Here is a 20000-nt window from a genome sequence, read left to right on the forward strand (position 1 = left end):
ACTGGGAACTCATTACCCAGGACAAATGGGTTTTAAATATTGTGTCCCAAGGATACAGATTTAATTTCCACATGTTACCAACACCAACCTGCTGGCCAGATCTACCCCCAAGTCAGTCGGCAGAGGCCCAAAATCAGGTACTCTCTCTCTTAAACATGGGGCCCATTCAGTTGGTACCAGAAGAGGAAAAGGAACAAGGTTTCTATTCGAGACTTTTCCTGGTACCCAGAAAAGGCAGTACATGGCATCCTATTCTGGACCTTTCTATTCTAAACACCTTTCTGGTGATTCCAAAATTCAAAATGCTGACTTTTCACCAGCTGCTTTCTATTCTAGGCAAGGATGCATGGTTGGCAACACTAGACTTAAAAGAAGCATACCTGCACATCCCTATCAGGGAGTCTTGCAGACGATACCTACGCTTCATAGCAGGCTACATGCACTATCAATTCTCTGCACTGCCCTTTGGCTTTTCTACTGCGCCCAAGGTATTTACAAAGTGCCTAGCTCCAGTCATTGCATTTTGCAGGCAACGAAATATTCAAATATACCCATACCTGGACGATTGTCTAATTCAGGCAGAAAGCAAGGACATTCTTTTCAATCATCTGGCCTTTGTTCAAAGGGTACTGACTTGTCTGGGGTTCACCCTGAACGAAAAGAAATCCCATCTGGTACCCTGTCAACAAATTATATTCCCGGGCGCAAGCTTGACTACAACTTCCCAGATGGCTTTCCTCATGCCAGAGAAACGGATACATTTGACAACTTACTTCAAACAACTGTCCACAAAAACCCAGCTATCTGCAAGGCAAATACTGCAAGCCTTGGGGTTCATGGCCTCATGTATTCTTCTAATTCCATAAGCAAGGCTGCATATGAGGAAACTACAGTGGTATCTCAAAAGCCTATGGTGTCAACATTCACAGGATCTGGAAGCAAGGATTCCTGTCATACCTTGCCTATGCCTAGAGTTCCTGTGGTCGGCAGAGGCCTGCCACCAAAACAGGGGACTACCATTCACATTACCCCTTGCCAAACCTTAACAGACTCATCAGACTATGCATGGGGGGGCTCACCTTGCAGGGAAGTGCATTCAGGGCAAATGAAACCCAAATCAAATGCACCTGCACATAAAGCAAAATGAAATGTTAGCTGTACAGAATGCCCTAACAGCCTTCAAGGACCATATTCTTCCAGGACATCTAATGGTAAAGATGGACAACACCACTGTAATGTGGTACATAAGCTTGGGGGGGGGTACACATTTTTACCCCCTCTATAAACTAGCCATGGCATTGTGGAACACAGCCTTGAGCTACCAGGTGAATCTACAAGCTCAATTCTTGCCAGGAAAACTAAATACACTGGCAGACGGACTAAGCAGAAACCTCATGGACCCACACAAGTGGAAACTGGAACCAAGGATTTCAACATGTTGACAAGCAAATGGGGGAGCCCAGATATAGATCTGTTTGCCCCCCCTAACCCCCCCACCCCACCCCTCAGAACCATCAACTGGACAAATTTTGCACAAGGATTTCCCACAAGCAAGCTTGGAAAGTGGATGCTGTATCCTACAGCTGGAAAAAACCTATCAGTTTATGCCTTTCCTCCTCTTCCTCTGCTCTCCAATTTACTACTAAAGATCAAACGGGACAAGTCAAGGACGATTTTAATTGAACCAGACTGGCCTCGCCAACACTGGTACCCACTCTTGCGCAGTATGTCATGCTTGGCTCCATGGCACCTGCCTCAGACTCCTTCTGTGTTGTCTTAGCAGGAGATCATGATTCTGCACCCTCTGCTGCAAACCCGGAACCTAATTACCTAATCTCTCCTTTACCATCCCTCAGTAAATCAGTGATGGATATAATTTTAGAAGCAAGGAGGCCTAGTTCTAGAAAATCGTATGCTGCAAAATGGAAAAGATTCTGTGCTTGGAACCAGTCTCTAGGAATGAACGCAGCAGTGCCCAGTTTACCTCAGATTCTGCAATACTTGACTGAGATTCTTCATAAGGGCTTGTCTTCTTCCTCCATCAAAATTCATGCCTCATCCATTTCAGCTCATTAAAGCACAGAGCCTCCCCTTCACTCACCCACTGCTCAAGCAGTTCCTCAGAGGGGCCAAAAATCTAAGGCCATCCAGGAGAGCTCCAACTCCAGCCTGGGATCTTAACTTTGTCTTGGAGAGACTCACTCTTCCTCCTTTCAAGCCAGCTGCTACTGCAGATTTAAAATTTCTTTCCTGGAAAACAGCTTTGCTTTTGGCAATCACTTCTGCAAGAAGGGTATCTGAATTACAGGCCCTTATGGCAGTGGAACCTTTCATCATCTTTCATGCAGACAGGGTGTCCCTCAGAACCAATCCCTCCTTCATGCCCAAGGTGGTATCCAGTGTGGCTCTTAATCAGTCCATTCATTTGCCTACCTTCTTTCCTAACCCACAAAACAAAGGGGAACGGATACTGCACTCTTTAGATGTGCACAGACAGCTTAGATTCTACTTGGACAGGACTAAACCTCAAAGGAAATCTGAACAACTACTGGTGGCATTTGCTGCGGGGACAGAGGGGAAGACTATTTCAAAATGGATAGGCCACTGCATTCATTTCTGCTCTAAGCACCATGGAAAACATATTCCACAGGGCATCAGACCCCATTCAACCAGGGCTGCATCTACCTCTACAGCCTTTCTCAGGGGCGTCCCTACTAGGGACATCTTAGAAGCGGCTACCTGGAGTTCTGTACATACTTTCACTAAGCATGATCATTTGCCAATTTTCTCTAAATCCAGGGCTGGTTTTGCCACTGCAGTCTTGCAGGGCCTTATAGCTGGTCCTAATTCTATTTAAATTCCTCCTCCCAACCTTAGCTTTGGGAATCTACCCAAATGTAATGACTGCAACAGTGAAACACGAAGAACATAGTACAATTGTGTACACTTCCCATAAATGTAGATGTTCGAGTGTATTCACTGTTGCAGTCCTGGTTACCCTCCCTCCAGTCCCCTTTTCTTCCTTTGGCTATAACTCTACTCTCATTTACTATGCTCTAAAAGCTTTTTGGTGTATTTGCTTTTCTGTTGGAGGTATATCCTTGTATTTATAGATTTAATTGCTTCCCATTAGGGGGGCACCTGACATCTGGGGCAAGAAAAACTGATGTAATGGCATCGGCTGCATGTTTTATACCCCTGACGTCCTGGAAGAAGGGGCAACAACCGACACAGGACCCAAGAATTTGTTAATCAGGCCGACTGAGGGCTACTGCAAGCAGATGACCCAAATGTAATGACTGCAACAGTGAATACACTGTAACATCTACATGTATGGTAAGTGTACACAAATGTACTTTCTCTGTACTGCTTATTAAATTCGTCAGAATTGTAACTGCAGCATGTGAGCACAGTGCTGACAGATGCACATTCCAGAAGCTGTGAAATAGTTTAATATCTGCATTCCAGAAAGTGTGAACTGACTTGTGAAAGCACATTAGAAGATTTACCATGAAGTTGGGGGGAGGGGGCACATGCGTTTGAGCACTGAGCTGTTGTGTGTGTCAAATTTACTTAGCATGAGTGAGGTCCTGGTGTATCTTCTGAGTTAAAAAGGACTTTTTTCAGCTGAGCTGTGCACAGTAACTTTATTTACAGTCCTGTTTTATAAAAGGAGATGGACTACAGACTTCATGCACGAGTCCTAGAGTAAGTGAAATGGAAAATTGTGTGAGTTTGCAGCATCTCTGAGTTGATAATATTTAATTTAATAGTTGAGGGGGTGTGGATACAGCTTTCCATATACAAGATTCAGAGGCTTTTTTCCCCTCAAAATAAATAAATAAATAAAACTGTCTTTGACTGTGTGTATCCAGAAGGTAAACTGACTGGATTTTCTGTGCAAGTGTTTATATTAACTAGTAGCAAAACTAGAGTGGTTATGACTCGTCAGTACCACTGGATAGCTGTTGATTTGTTTTATTTCCCTGTTCCGCTGTCCCTAGTCTTTGGTTGGAGAGCAGGCCCTCCTCTGTTCTGATGCACATCATGCTAGGAGGAGGTGGCTAGCCCTTGTCACCTAGTTGGTTTCTGGTATTGACACAGTTTGGATCTTAGTCCTTTCATTAATCATCGGTTCTTGCGCTCCTTTAGTCACCAAATTATGAGCCAAGAGTCAGGATGGCACTGTGTATGCTTTAGAGCTTGTATAGATTAGTAGTTTGGTATCAAGTGAGACTGTGACAACAAGGGCACTTTGTCCTGTGCCTGCCCAGCACAGGACTTTTGGAGATTTTCATTGATTGAAGGAGCCTTTCCAGTGGTATTCCAGTGAGTACTCTGAAGGTCAGCAGAGGTATAGGGCCTTCAGCCACTAGCTGTCCAGTTGTCTCTCCAGTGAAGGGTACATTTTTTAATGCATCAGACTAGCTCCCAGGAAAACTGACTGTACCACAACCCCATTAACTGCTCAAAGTTTCTCTCTAAATCCTAGCAAGGGAGGAGTGTTTGGCTCCTACCAGGAATCCTAGCTGAAATGACATGGAAAACAGAGCCCTTGGTAGTTTTGGGTAAAAGTGTACATAGCTGCCACCCCTTTCTTCATGGTACTTGAAAAAACAGTGGAATTAACACCTACACTAGTGAAATCTTGTGATTGTTGCAGCGAGATGTGTCATGAACAAAGGGGTGCAGGTTCAACCCCAGGAACCGATAGTGTGACCTTTGCAAGCAACTCTTCAGATATAATATAGGGGTGCTCATACGGATGACATTCAGGTCCAAGGAACCTGGGAAGATACGATGAGAAAGAAGCACACGTGCTGATATTGAAAGCATTTTTTCTTGCCATGCAGGTGGAAGTTCTGCAAGTAGAGAGTTAGGACCATAGTGTTGTGACACACAAACATGGAAGGACTCGCTCCTGTTTGCTGTGTAGACTGACCATATAGCCTTGGGAGATTGCATCATGGGGGGGTAATCCCTAAAGACCACATATATTCTTTCATAACTGAATGTGATAGCAGGCAGATGGAATAGAACTGAGGGAGATCCCCATGAATGGATGTTATAAGGAAAGACTTCTAGATTTAACCAGGACCTCTCATCTGAATAGGCAGCTAAGACTGTTTTGCTTAAGGCTAGCAGTTTCAGGGCCCTGAAGGGCCGATGCCTTCTTGAAACTGGCAAGTCTGTTTCTGTATGCTTTCTGTCCCCCTACATTGTTCCCTAGGTACCTTTCTGTCCTCTATATTGTTCCTCTGGTACTGACAAAGATAGACAAGAAGCCAGAAGTGATCCCAATAGCTCCTTTTTTGTCCAAGACTGCACTCGAGTGTTCCTTGTCCTTTACAACCTGGTAAGAGAAAAGCACAGTACACTGCCTGAGTGCGTTAGCCCTCTAACACAGAACAAAGGATGTTCTTCATCTCACATTGCTGCAGTCCTTACATATGGGTAGTCCGCTGTCCTCGGTCGGCCCGAATACCAAAGTATTAGGCTGACGTCGGTCATGGGCGCTCAGAACTGACGTCAGGGTATAAAAGCGCATGATCGACGTCATATCCTCAGTCTTTTTTGCCGCATGGTCCGATGCGGAAGCAGCGTTGCAAGTGCCGTTCGGCGTTCTGAAATTTTTGTATTCTGAGTTTCAGACCGAAACCAAGTAGGGCTAAGTACCCCGTTGGGGAATATTTTTGTTTTTTCTTGCCTCAGTTAATTCCGGATGTCAGAAAAAGTGAATAATTGTATTTCTTGTGGGAAACAGATATATATAACCGCATAGGGATTATCACTCTCTTTGCATTCCTTGTTTGGGACCTGAGCACGACGTAGTTGGGTGTCGGTTTTGTGCTAGGTTTAATAAGCGCACCATAAAACGAAGATTAGATTGCGCTAGGTTAGTCTTTGGTAAGCGGTGTAATTATAATATGCCGTCGGATCCTCCGACGCCCGCTTCCACGAAGAAGCGCAAAGACAAATCTTTGAAACCTAGACAGGATGATTCGTCTGTTTCGGACGCCGGTCCTGTAGAAGCTACAGTGGAACAGGTGGATCCGGCTGAAGTTTCTGTTGAGTCTCAGGGGGAAACTTTGATTTTGCAGGATGTGGCCTCACAGGAGTCAGGTCAAGCTGAAGGGGCCTCTCAGGTTACTGTTCTCCCTTCTATGCCTAAGGTGGTTAGGCCTTCTGCTACTATTTCTAAGGCTTCTTCTAAGGGCAGGTCTGTTTTGCCTTCCTCTGGTGTCTCTCCAGGTACTTCAGGGTCTGTGCCTAAAAAGCACATGCTTAAAATGGCAGAAGATTTGATTACTTTAATTAGAGGTTCTATGCCCCCTCCTGATAAGAGGCCCAGGGTGGAGCCAGAGTTGGAAAGTTTGGATCAGGCCTCAGATGACTCAGAGTCTTCTGCTGAAGATATTCAAGATTTTCCCCCTTATTCGGATTCTGATGCAGAGGATTCCACTCCTTCTGCTTCTCCTCCAGAGGATTTTTCATTTTCAGAAACTCTGCATTCCATGAGGGAGCATTTTAAGTGGGAAGGACAGGATTTCTCTGATTCACGGAAGAGGCTGAGGGAATTCTTGTTTTTACCTCAGCATAGACCCTTGGCTATACCTCCTGTTTTGGATGTTGTTCAAGATGTTTTCTCGGAGGCTTCCCTTAATCCAGATTCTTTGCCTCCTGCGCCAGTTAAACCGGACCGGTATTACAGGGTGCCTGAGGCTCATAAATATCTGTATAAGAGTCCTAGGGCGGACCCAGAAACTATTAGTCAGGGGCCTAAGGGTGTTAGAGCCTCTGTTGTAAAGAATCCGGTTCCTCTAGATAAGGAAGCTAGAGCTTTGGATAGATGGGGTAAGAAGATGTATACCTCTTCTACTTTAGCAATGAGGGCTTTAAATTGCCAGTTTCATATGTTGAAGTATCAGAATTTCCTCCTTTCTCAGCTAAAATCTAAAGTGGATGCTTTGGCAGAGGGCATAGAGTGTAAAGAATTGCAGGAGTTAGTGCATGTCTCTGAACAGGTGGGTAAGCATTCTTTGCAGTGTGGTTTTGATGCTGTACAGGCCTCTTCTAGGGTGGCTGCCACTGGTTCAGTTCTTCGTAGGCACGCCTGGCTTAAGGATCAGAATTTGTCCGAGCATGTTAAAACTAGAATTCTGGATGCCCCTTTACAGTCTGAAGTTTTGTTTGGTCCCCCTGTGGAGTCGGTTTTGAAGAAAATGGAAGACAAGGCTAAGTCTATGCAGACTGTTAAAGATTTTTGCAGGTGCAACCTCCAAAGTTTAGTAGAAATTGGCCTACTAAGGGGTGGACGCATCTTCTTCTGATTCTCAGTCTAGGGGTAGATCTAGACGTGGCAGGGGCAGAGCTCACAGTACATTCAGGCCTAGAACTTGGAGTTCGCCTGCACAATCTGCAGGTGAGGGCAGGGGCCAGTCCTTTCGTAAACAGGCCCAATGACCTGCATTTTCAGCTGCCAGATTCTTCTTGCCTGGCAGCTCCTTTGGGAGGAAAGTTAGCACTTTTCAAGCAAAACTGGCTTTTAGTCACCCAGGACAAATGGGTATTGGACATTATAAACCGAGGCTACAAGTTCTATTTCCATACATTGCCTCCTTTCAAAGGCATGCCAGACGTTCCTCCTTGGCAAAGGATAGAGGCTCACAAGCAAATTTCTTTACTTCTTCAAATAGGAGCTATACAGCCAGTTCCTCTGTCAGAAGTGGGCCTAGGATTTTACTCTCGCTTGTTTCTAGTACCAAAGAAAGGGAACACGTGGATACCAATTTTGGATTTATCTATCCTCAACACTTATCTGGACATTCCAAAGTTCAAAATGCTGACGTTACAACAGCTTTTACCTCTGTTGGAAAAAGATCACTGGATGGTAACTCTGGATCTCAAAGAGGCTTATCTTCATGTTCCTATCCGGCCCAGTTGCAGGAGGTACCTGCGTTTTCGGGCTGGAAATTTACATTATCAGTTCTCTGCATTGCCCTTTGGCTTATCTACTGCGCCCAGAGTGTTCACAAAGGTTCTGGCTCCAGTGATAGCCTTTTTCAGGTTAAGAGGAATACAGATTTATCCTTATTTGGACGATTGCCTGATTATTGCACAAGACAAGGACGAACTTCTTCATCATCTACAGTATGTGATGGTAGTGTTAAGATGCCTAGGGTATTCTGTGAACGAAACAAAGTCCAGTCTAGTACCCTCTCAGGACATGTGCTTTCTGGGTGTAAGACTGAATACAGCTTCCCAGATGGCTTTTTTGACCCCGGACAAACAAAGCAGCCTTTCTCTTTATTTCCATCAAATGTCTCTACAGTCCAGGCTGACTGCAAGGACAGTCCTTCAAGCCTTGGGGTTCATGGCATCTTGTATTCTGGTGCTTCCCAATGCCAAACTGCATATGAGGAAGCTTCAATGGTATCTCAAAAATGTATGGACACAACACTGCCAAGATCTGGACACTGTCATTCAGATAATACCTTGCATTCAGAAGGAATATTTGTGGTGGGCTCAGGAATGTCACCTAAACAAGGGACTATCTGTGACCCGACCAGAGGCGAGTCAGATTCTAACGACAGATGCCTCGGACAAGGCTTGGGGAGCACACCTCAATGGAAAATGGGTGCAAGACACGTGGCCTGTCAGACTTCAACATTTGCATATCAACTTGAAGGAGATGTTAGCAGTCCAATTTGCATTGATGGCTTTCAAGGATTTACTTCTCCCAGGGCAGGTGTTGATTCAGACAACACTACTGTCATGTGGTACATCAACAAGCAAGGGGGAATCCATTCGTACCCTCTTTGCAGGCAAGCGATGATTTTGTGGGAGACTGCTCTCAGTTTACACCTCAATCTTCAGGCAAGGTTTCTACCAGGAGCACAGAACTCCTTAGCAGATGTGTTGAACAGACAAATAGTGGATCCTCACGAGTGGAAACTGGATCCTCATGTATTTCAAAAGTAGACAGTGTTATGGGGGACTCCAGACATAGATCTGTTCGCTTCTCCACTAAATTACCAGTTGCCAAAGTTTTGCACAAAAATGTTTCATCCCACAGCTTGGAAGGTGGATGCTCTATCATTCAGTTGGAGCAATCTTCATGTCTACGCCTTTCCACCTCTGCCTCTCATTCCCAAGGTACTCTTGAAGGCCAGAAAAGACAAGCCATCCATGATTCTGATAGCGCCGGATTGGCCTCGACAACACTGGTACCCACTACTGAGGAGTTTAGCAGGAGCCTCCATGGCCTCTGCCTTTGATTCCGCATCTTTTATCTCAGGAGGGCAATCACTTCCTCAATGTCAAGATTCAGTCTCTGCATCTAACAGCCTGGCATATTCTGTTTTAGACCCTGGAGGGTCTCAGCTTCCACAACAAGTTTTGAATGTTATTTTGGAGGCCAGAAGGCCTAGTACAAGGAAAGTTTACGCTGATAAATGGAGGAGATTTTTTATTTGGAGCAAAGCGAAGGACTTTGATGTTTCCAAGCTTGATTTAAGTGTTTCTCTTCAATATCTTACTGAGTTATTGGACAAGGGTTTGTCTTTCTCCTCGATAAAGGTTCATGCTGCAGCCATTTCTGCTCACTATGACTGTGACCCTCCTTTATTTTCACATCCTTTGTTTAAGCAATTTCTTAGAGGGGCAATGAACATAAGACCCCCACGTAGAGCTCCTACTCCTGCTTGGGATCTCAATTTTGTGTTGGAAAAACTTACTCTACAACCTTTTGAGCCTGCAGCTACTGCCGAGTTAAAGTATTTATCTTGGAAGACTGCTTTTTTGTTGGCCATTACCTCTGCAAGAAGGGTTTCTGAATTACAGGCCCTTATGGCAGTGGAACCTTTCCTGATTTTCCATAAGGATAGGGTATCTTTGCGTACTAATCCTTCCTTTATGCCTAAAGTGGTTTCTAGTGTGGCCTTGAACCAAACTATTCATTTGCCTACTTTCTATGCAAACCCCCAAAATAAAGGGGAGAAGATTTTGCATACTTTGGATATTCACAGGCAGTTTCGTTATTATTTGAGCAGAACCAAGGGGTTCAGGCAGTCTCAGCAGTTGTTTGTTTCTTTTGCTTTGGGTTCTCAGGGAAAACCTGTGTCAAAACAAACTATTTCTAAGTGGATTGGTTTTCGTATTTCTTTCTGTTATTCCCATCATGGTAAGGAGATTCCGGCTGGAATCAGACCTCATTCCACTAGAGCTACTGCCACTTCTTCTGCCTTTCTAAGAGGGGTAGCTACAAAAGATATTTTGGAAGCAGCCACTTGGAGTTCAGTACATACTTTTTCTAAACATTACCACCTTCCTCTTTATTCTAAGTCTAGGGCTGGATTTGCCACTGCAATATTACAGGGCATTTTAGCAGCCCCTAATGCTTTATGATTTTGCCATCCTCCCTTTACCTCTGCTTTGGGATTCTACCCATATGTAAGGACTGCAGCAATGTGAGATGAAGAACATAGTACAGTTTTGTACCTACCATAAATGTAGATGTTCGAAGATCCACATTGCTGCAGTCCAATTTACCCTCCCTCCTTCCCCTCTGTAGTTTGGCATGGTTATATGGTTTGGGTGATGGTTGTTGTTGGGCATGTTTTTGGGATGTATCCTGTTATTGAGCTGTGGCCTTTCTTTTTAGGGCCTTCTGACATCTGGGGCAAGAAAAGACTGAGGATATGACGTCGATCATGCGCTTTTATACCCTGACGCTCTGATGTCAGTTCTGAGCGCCCATGAACGACGTCAGCCTAATACTTTGGTATTCGGGCCGACCGAGGACAGCGGACTACCCATATGTAAGGACTGCAGCAATGTGGATCTTCGAACATCTACATTTATGGTAGGTACAAAACTGTACTTTTCCTGCTACACCCCACCCTGGACACAATAAGGCTGACAGCTTGGAAGATAGATTGGCTGCAAGGAAGGCACAAATTTTCAGAGGATGTGTTAAACGTTATGAAGGAAGATAGGAAGCCCACCACAATAAAGTCATGTCTTCAAAAGATGTCTCCTCATGCCGTTTGAGGGACCTTGACCCCCAAAAAGTCTAAGATGACACTGGTCCCGGAATACTTAGCAGATGTCTATATCTCGGGTTTAACGTACAAATCTGGTAAAGTACATGCTTCTGCATTTTTCATCTTGTCTACCTGTGGGAACACCCTTTATACTAAGGGAAGTTAATTTACCTTTGGCTGCCCAAGAAACAGATAGTTTCCACCGTGAGACCTGAAGTATATGCTAGAAAAGATGACCTTGCCCTGCTGTGAAACAAACAGCCTATTCAGGTACTCTCTAGGAAGATGCTGTTCGTAGTACCAGAAACCTCTGCTAAACATGTTTAAGAATTGCAAGCCCTGATTTGCAAAGAGCCCTTTCTGGCATTCTGTTAAGATAGAGAATTACTATGAACTAGTCCTCCATTTATGCCTAAAGTGGTTACTGAACTGACTTAAAATCAGACCATTCAGTTCCCACTATTTTTCTTAAGCCTCAAAACACGGGGGGGGGGGGGTTGGACCATACATTCACTTGATTTGCTTAGACAGCTGAGATTCTGCCTAGACAGAACCAAATACTTGAGAAAAAACAGATCATGTGTTTGTCTCCTTTGCAAACATATTACTGAAGCCTTTGCAAGTGGCTGCGGCACTGAGCTGCATTTTATTAGCAGCACCATGGAAATAAGTTCCTGGCCACATTAGAGTGCACTCCACTAGTACTACAGCTTGCCAACATAGCCTTCCTTAAAGGCGTTTCCACCTAGGCTATTCTTGAAACCGCTACCTTTGTAAGCTTCATCTAGAGCTAGGGCAGGATTTCCATCAGATAGTCAAGATTTCCAAGTAGCTCATTCATTCCTCTTGTTCTCACTGCTTTGAGAACCTTCCCAAAAAATGAGAACTGCAGCAGTGAATACTATAGCAAACATAGTACAGCTGTGTTAGGAACTTGTAAGTGAAGATGTCTGAGGGATTTCACTGTTGGGGTCCTAGTGTCTCCATCAGTCCCCCTTTCTACTTCTCCCCAGTGTTGCTATGGTGTTCATGTGGCATTCTCTTACTCCCACCCCTACCCTTCTAGGCCTTCAGCCTCTTCTTGGTGTATTGGAATTGACACCTTGAGGTAGACCAGGCCAGTGGTGGAGGCTCCACCTGGACCATTGGGCCCTGGGTCCAAGGCTTCACTCCTGGCTCTGCCAAATCAAGAAAGATGTGAAGGTGGTGTCAGCTGATGTGCCATTTATACTGTTAATGTCTTCATGTCAGAAGGTGGGCTGAAGTCTGCTACCTGCAGGTAGGGCATCTCAAAAATGAAGACTGCAGCAGTGAAAGTACTTTAATATATATGTTTGCGCTATGCAGATGGTTTTATAGTGCTTCTGGCATCTCCCTGTATCATGACTGCTTATCTATCCGATGGATTCACATGGATGTTTCATATGTGTTTGAATGTTTTTCTGTGCTGCAGTTTGCTTCCTGTCATGGCTGTATCATGACTGCTTATCTATCCGATGGATTCATATGGATGTTTCATATGTGTTTGAATGTTTTTCTGTGCTGCAGTTTGCTTCCTGTCATGGCTGTATCATGACTGCTTATCTATCCGATGGATTCAGATGGATGTTTCATATGTGTTTGAATGTTTTTATGTGCTGCAGATGTTCATCGTGTTACATTGCTGCAGTCATTACACTTGGGTTATCCTGCCGTCAGGCGGTTCCCCAGTCGGCCTGAGTTCCAAAGTCTTGGTCCGGCATCGGTTGCTGTCGCCTCCTCCCTGAAGTCAGTGCGACAGGGGTATACAAGATGCAGCCGACACCATTTTCTTCAGTCTTTCTTGCCGCGTGGTGCCCAAAGCAAAAGCAGTTCGCAAGTGCTGGTTGGCCATCTCCTGAGATTTTCATTCCGAATCCAGAACCGAAGTCTTCTACAAAGATAAGTACCCCGTTGGGGAAACTTTTTCTTGCCTCAGACCGATGTCAGTAAAAGTTAATGACTGTATTTCTTGTGGGAAGCAAATACCTCATAAGGATTTCCATTCTTATTGTATCCCATGCCTAGGCCCAGACCACGACGTCACTGGTTGTCTGTTTTGTGCTAGGTTTAACAAGCGCACTATTAAACGTCAGTTTGATTTTTGCCTGACATTATTTTGGTAGAAAATTCAATTATACCATGACGTCGGAACTTCAGACGACCGGAATACATAAAAAGCGCAAAGACAAGGATAGGCATCCGAGGCCCAAAACGGACGACGAAGCCTCTTCTAGGCCAGTCGCCAGTACTCCGGCGTTTTCGCGGCCCCTGGTGACCGCTTCTGTAGAACCGCAGACTGCCTCTGACTCCCACGTGGAGATGGCTGGGCCTTTGGACACGCAAGTTATTCAGCCTACTGAAACTAACCCTTCAAAGGAATCCGGAGTAGCTGAGCTACCCCCGCAGCTTCAGAGGGTGTTTTCAGACCTACTCAATTAAGCATTAAAACCCTCTGCTAAGTCTAAGCCTCCTTTAAAAACAAAGGAACAAATACAGCATTCTCCAGGACAGGCCTCCATGCCGAAGAAACAAATGCTCAAAATGGCCAAATACTTAATCACTCTGATCAGGGGGTCCCATCCCCCTTCTGATAAAAGGCCTAGACAGGATGCAGACTATGACTCATCTGACCAGGTGTCCATCTCTTCAGATTCATCCTCAGACCTAGGATATTCTTTACCCCCTTATGAGGATTCTGATGCTGAGGAGTCAATTCCATCAGCCTCTCCGCCTGAGGACTACTCCTTTGGGGAAACCTTACATGCCATGAGGGAGCATTTCCATTGGAAAGGCCAGGATTACTCAGAATCCAAGTAAAGGCTCAGAGACTTCCTTTTATTACCTCAACACAGACCCCTTTCTATTCTGCCAGTTTTAGATATTGTGGATGATGTGTACACTGAATCCAGCTTAAATCCTGATTCTTTGCCTCCAGCCCCAGTTAAACCTGACAGATACTACAGAGTCCCTGACTCTCACAAATTTCTGTATAAAAGCCCTGTTGCTGATCCTGAAACTATTTCTCAGGGACCCAAAGGGGTTAAGGCCTCATCAGCCAAGAATCCAGTTCCCTCTGACAGAGATTCCAGAGCATTAGACAGATGGGGGAAAGAAAGTATATACGTCTGCAACCTTAGCAATGAGAGCCTTAAATTGCCAGTTTCACATGTTAAAATATCAGCAATTTTTACTGTCTCAGTTGAAACAACAAATGCTTCCAGATTCAGATCCTCCTAATTTTAAAGAAATACAGGATTTGTTGCATGCAGCTGAACAAGTGGGAAAACATACTTTGCAATGTGGTTTTGATTCTGTAGAGGCCTCCTGTAGAGCAGCAGTTACAGGCTCTGTCATTAGAAGACATACTTGGTTAAAAGAACATACGTTACCAGATCATGTTAAAGCAAAATTATTGGATGCACCTTTGCAGCAGGATGTGTTATTTGGAGTAAAGGCAGAAGAGGTATTAAAGAAAATGGAGGATAAGGCAAAATCTATGCAAATGGTGAAGGATTTCTTACAGGTTCAGCCTCCAAGATTTAGCAGAAATTGGCCAACTAAGAATTGGTCCTTTCCAGTTACAGACAGACCTCAAAGGGGCAGATACAGACGTCCAAGAGGTAGAGGTCAACCACAAGGTCCTTACAGGCCTCGACAATGGGTTGCATCAGGCCAGAAAGAAGGGGAAGACAGATCCCAACCATATAAAAAGCAGCCCCAATGACTTCCCACTACAGCTGCCAAACAAATCTCTCTTGGCAGCCCCCTTGGGAGGAAAACTGGCACTTTTCTATCACAATTGGCATATGATCACCAAAGGCAAATGGGTTCTCAACATTGTATCTCAAGGTTACAGGTTCCACTTTCACACTCTGCCAAGGTTAAAAGGAATGCCAAATCTGCCACCAAATCAATGGGCAGAGGCTCAAAATCAAATTACAGCACTCAGGACAAGGATTTTACTCAAGACTCTTTCTGGTTCCCAGAAAGGACAAAGCCTGGAGGCCGATTCTGGATCTTTCTTCTCTAAACACTTACCTGGATGTTCCGAAATTTAAAATGTTGACACTACAGCAGCTTCTTCCCATGCTGGGCAAGAAAGCTTGGCTCGTGACCTTGGACCTCAAGGAGGCATACCTGCATGTTCCTCTCAGACAAAACTGCAGAAGATACCTCAGATTCATAGCTGGTTCAATGCACTATCAATTTTCTGGACTGCCCTTTGGTTTATCTACTGCGCCCAGGGTCTTCACAAAGTGCCTGGCACCAGTAATTGCATTTTGCAGGTAGAAAGGAATTAAAATTTATCCGTACCTGGACTGCCTGATTCAAGCAGAGAGCAAGGACATTCTTCTAAAGCATCTGGCGTTTGTAAAAAAGTTAAGTTGCCTGGGGTACACAGTAAACGAAAAGAAATCAAAACTAGTGCCCTCACAAGAGATTATATTCCTGGCTGCCAGCTTGAACACAACGGCCCAGATGGCTTATCTCACGCCAGACAAGCAAGAACAACTGACTCAATACTTTTAATTGATGGCAACAAAGACCCAACTCCCTGCAAGAAAAATTCTGCAGGCCTTGGGTTACATGGCATCTTGCATACTACTAATTCCATATGCCAGACTGCATATGAGGAAACTACAATGGTACCTAAAGAATGTATGGTATGGTCTCAACACTGTCAAAGTTTGGAAAACAGTTTTACCACTAATTCCTTGCCTTCAGCAGGAGTTTCATTGGTGGGCTCAAGCTTGTCACCTCAACAAGGGACAGCCTTTTACTCAACCCACAGCCAGGCAAACACTGACAACAGATGCATCGGATTACGCCTGGGGAGCACACATGGCCGGCAAATGTATTCAGGGCAAGTGGCCTGCAGAACAAAGACATCTTCACATCAATCAAAAAGAGATGCTAGCTGTACAAAATGCCCTTATAGCTTTCAAGGACCTGCTGCATCCAGGACAACTACTACTAAAGACAGACAACACCACAGTTATGTGGTGCATAAACAAGCAAGGGGGCACTCACTCCTACCCCCTCTGCAGACAAGCCATGACCTTGTGGAACACGGCTCTAAACTATCAAGTTCATCTGCAAGCACAATTCCTGCCAGGAGAGAAAAACACACTGGCAGACGACTTAAGCAGAAACATCATGGATCCCCACGAATGGGAATTGAATCCACAAATATTCAGAATGATAACACAGAAATGGTGGAGTCCGGACATAGATCTGTTTGCATCCCCAATGAACTGCCAGCTACAGAAATTCTGCACAGGGAGTTACCATCCACAAGCATGGAAAGTGGATTCCCTGTCATTCAGCTGGAAAAACCTACAAGTATAAGCGTTCCCACCACTATCTCTCCTGCCAAAGGTACTCATAAAAGCCAAGCAAGAAGAGCCAAAGATTATCCTGATTGCACCAGACTGGCCACGCCAGCAGTGGTACCCAATCTTAAAGAACTTAACACAAGGATCACCCTGGATTTTTGCATCAAATCCCACATCTTCTGACTCAGCACAACAGTCCAATACTACACAGCCAGCTAAAGGCCTTAAACCTAGCTGCATGGAAGATTCCTTAGTCAAGCAAGCAGTAACTCTCTCCAAAGCTGTTATGGATGTCATTCTGGAGGCCAGAAGGCCTAGTACCAGGAAAGCCTATTCGGATAAATGGAAGAGATTCTGTGCTTGGAACCAAGCTCACAGCCTTGACCCTCTTGTCCCAAACATTCCTCAGATACTACAATATTTAACTGAGATGCTGGACAAAGGCCTCTCCTCATCCATCAAGATCCACGCCTCTGCCATCTCTGCTCATTACAACACGGATCCACCAATTTTCTCTAATCCTTTGCTAAGACAGTACCTCAGAGGGGCTAAAAACATAAGACTGCCCCGTAGAGCACCTACTCCAACTTGGGACCTCAACTTTGTTTTGGAAAAATTAACTTTACCTCCTTTTGAGCCAGCTAACACAGCAGAATTAAAATATATCTATTGGAAATCTGCTCTGCTCCTGGCAATAACATCAGCACAAAGGTTCAGAATTACAGGCACTAATGGCAGTGGAATCTTTCCTCATTTTCCACCAGGACAGGGTGGCTTTAAGAACTAACCCTACGTTTATGCCAAAGGTGGTATCCAGTGTGGCTCTAAACCGAACTATTCACTTGCCAACTTTTTATCCTAAACTACAGAATAAAGGGGTGAGACTACTGCATTCTTTGGACATTCACAGGCAGTTACACTTCTACTTGGACAAAACCAAAGCTTTCAGAAAATCTGAGCAATCATTTCAAAACAGACCATTTCAAAATGGATAGGACATTGTATACGTTTCTGCTATACACACCATGGGGAACCTGTACCTAGCAGCCTTTGATCTCACTCCACCTGGGCAACAGCCACTTCAACTGCCTACCTCAGAGGAGTACCTACCAAGGATATTTTGGAAGCGGAGTTCTGTACATACCTTCACCAAGCATTACCATCTTCCCCTGTACTCTAAATCCAGAGCTGGCTTCGCCACTGCAGTGCTACAGGGCCTTATAGCCACCCCTAATGCCTTGGAGAACCAGCCACCCTACCTCATCTTTGGGATTCTACCCAAGTGTGATGACTGCAGCAGTGTAACACGATGAACATAGTACGGTTTTGTACCTACCATAAATGTAGATGTTCGAGTGTATACACTGCTGCAGTCCAGGTTACCCGCCCTCCTTCCCCTCTTACTTGCTGGTACGTACCTATGTCTTCTACCCTTACTACCTATGGGGAGTATTTGCTGGTAGCTGAAAGTTTTTGTTTGCTTTTCTTATGCATGTTTTATTAGCAATTTGAATTGCCTACCTATTTGGGGGCACCTGACATCTGGGGCAAAAAAAACTGAAGAAAATGGCATCGGCTGCATCTTACCTGCCGCACTGAAGTGAGGGAGGAGGCGACAGCAACCGACGCCGGACCAAGACTTTGGAACTCAGGCCGACTGGGGAACCACCTGATGGCAGGATAACCCAAGTGTAATGACTGCAGCAGTGTATACACTCGAACATCTACATTTATGGTAGGTACAAAACTGTACTTTTGCTTCCTGTCATGGCTATATCATGGCTGCTTATCTATCCGATGGATTCAGATGGATGCTTCATATGTGTTTGAATGTTTTTCTGTGCTGCAGTTTGCTTCCTGTCATGGCTGTATCATGACTGCTGATCTGTCCGATGGATTCAGATGGATGTTTCATATGTGTTTGAATGTTTTTCTGTGCTGCAGTTTGCTTCCTGTCATGGCTGTATCATGACTGCTTATCTATCCGATGGATTCAGATGGATGCTTCATATGTGTTTGAATGTTTTTCTGTGCTGCAGTTTGCTTCCTGTCATGGCTGTATCATGACTGCTTATCTATCCGATGGATTCAGATGGATGCTTCATATGTGTTTGAATGTTTTTCTGTGCTGCAGTTTGCTTCCTGTCATGGCTGTATCATGACTGCTTATCTGTCCGATGGATTCAGATGGATGTTTCATATGTTTGAATGTTTTGTGCTGCAGTTTGCTTCGTGTCATGGCTGTATCATGACTGCTTATATATCCGATGGATTCAGAAAGATGTTTCATGTGTGTTTGAATGTTTTTCTGTGCTGCAGTTTGCTTCCTGTCATGGCTGCTGTTCTTGCTCATTGCATGGTGGTGGGGCTGAGTAGCACAGATGCTATCCTTCATCTCCTGGCGTGGAGTTTGACACTTGCAAGCAGGTAGCACTCGTAACTTAAAACATGGGGCTGAAAGGGGAGTACTGCAAGATGGGGAGAGCAGAAGAGGACATCCTTGAAGTTAGTCCATTCAGAAGATCTCCCAGGAGAAAGTATATTTCAGTTCTTTTTGACTTGAGGATCTGCTTCAGTCCTTGCATACACTGTAAACAACATGACTTTGTAGAGCAGATGCTGTTGAAAATGTGGAATTCTCTCAACTATTTTTTCTGATGCTGTAGATGTTTTCTTTTTTGTATTTTTAAATTTGATTTCAGAACAAGACGATGATGAAGAGGAGAGTGGAGATTTGGACACCAGTGCTGGACGTTTTGTTCGATATCAATTTACTCCAGCATTTCTACGGCTCAAGACAGTTGGTGCAACGTATGTATGACTTCCAGTCATCTTTTTGCTCGAGTGAAACTGAGCTGAACAGAATTGTGTGGGAATTGTGCAATATTAATTTACAAAAATACAGTATTTCAGTTTGTTGACTGATTTATTAAAATAACCAAAAGTCTTGGCTTTTATATTGTTTTTTTTAATTGCAGAGGATTAAGGCCTTGACCTGCCGGTCATGTGGCACATGATTTGATTCACACTCTTTTTGCCTTGTGTGTAACCTTGATCGAGTCGCTTAACCAGACCTTGCTCCCTGGGTCTGCGTGATTAACAAATGGGTATTTTTATTGCTGCTGCTGTTGTCTTTATTATTATTAAGAAGCATGCTCTGTAAGAGACGCTCAATTTATCTCTAAGTACTTTAAAAAGCCTGCAGTCCACAAAGCATTCAGTAATGGTTTGCATTTTGGAAGGCTGGGAACCCGACTCTTTGGGATTATTGACCATACTGTAACACTACCTTGTGTCCCGTCACTGTCTTGTACCTTTGCATTGTGAGAAGAATAATGGGGTATCATGGTAGGGACAGTGTGCAAAACTGTTCTTTTAGCTAGTGAGACTTCGTGTGAGTGTGGAAATAGCTTCACTCTGCAAACAAAAGGGGGGTAGTTTAGCACAAGAAGCCCCTGAAATTGTTTTTTGGCAGTACACTCTTCAGAGGTATTTGTTGTCTAGAGGGTAACTTTGAAGTTTATGCAGATTTTCCTTCATGATGCTTGTGATCCCCTCCCCTGGACCCTATAGTGTATTAACTTACACTGATACCCCC

At 44.4% G+C, this 20000-nt stretch overlaps 1 protein-coding gene across 1 annotated transcript in view; it reads left to right on the forward strand.

Annotated features, from left to right (window-relative positions):
- UNC119B (unc-119 lipid binding chaperone B) overlaps positions 1–20000 on the forward strand; it is a 679015-nt gene that overhangs the window by 190050 nt on the left and 468965 nt on the right. Inside the window, exon 3 of the mRNA XM_044068895.1 lies at positions 19105–19213. Coding sequence (XP_043924830.1) covers positions 19105–19213 — 109 coding nt within the window. The remainder of the gene's footprint in view (positions 1–19104; positions 19214–20000) is intronic.

The sequence above is a fragment of the Protopterus annectens genome, chromosome 4.part0, assembly GCF_019279795.1.
Source record: "Protopterus annectens isolate FY-2018-M chromosome 4.part0, PAN1.0, whole genome shotgun sequence".
Classification (NCBI taxonomy): domain Eukaryota; kingdom Metazoa; phylum Chordata; order Ceratodontiformes; family Protopteridae; genus Protopterus; species Protopterus annectens.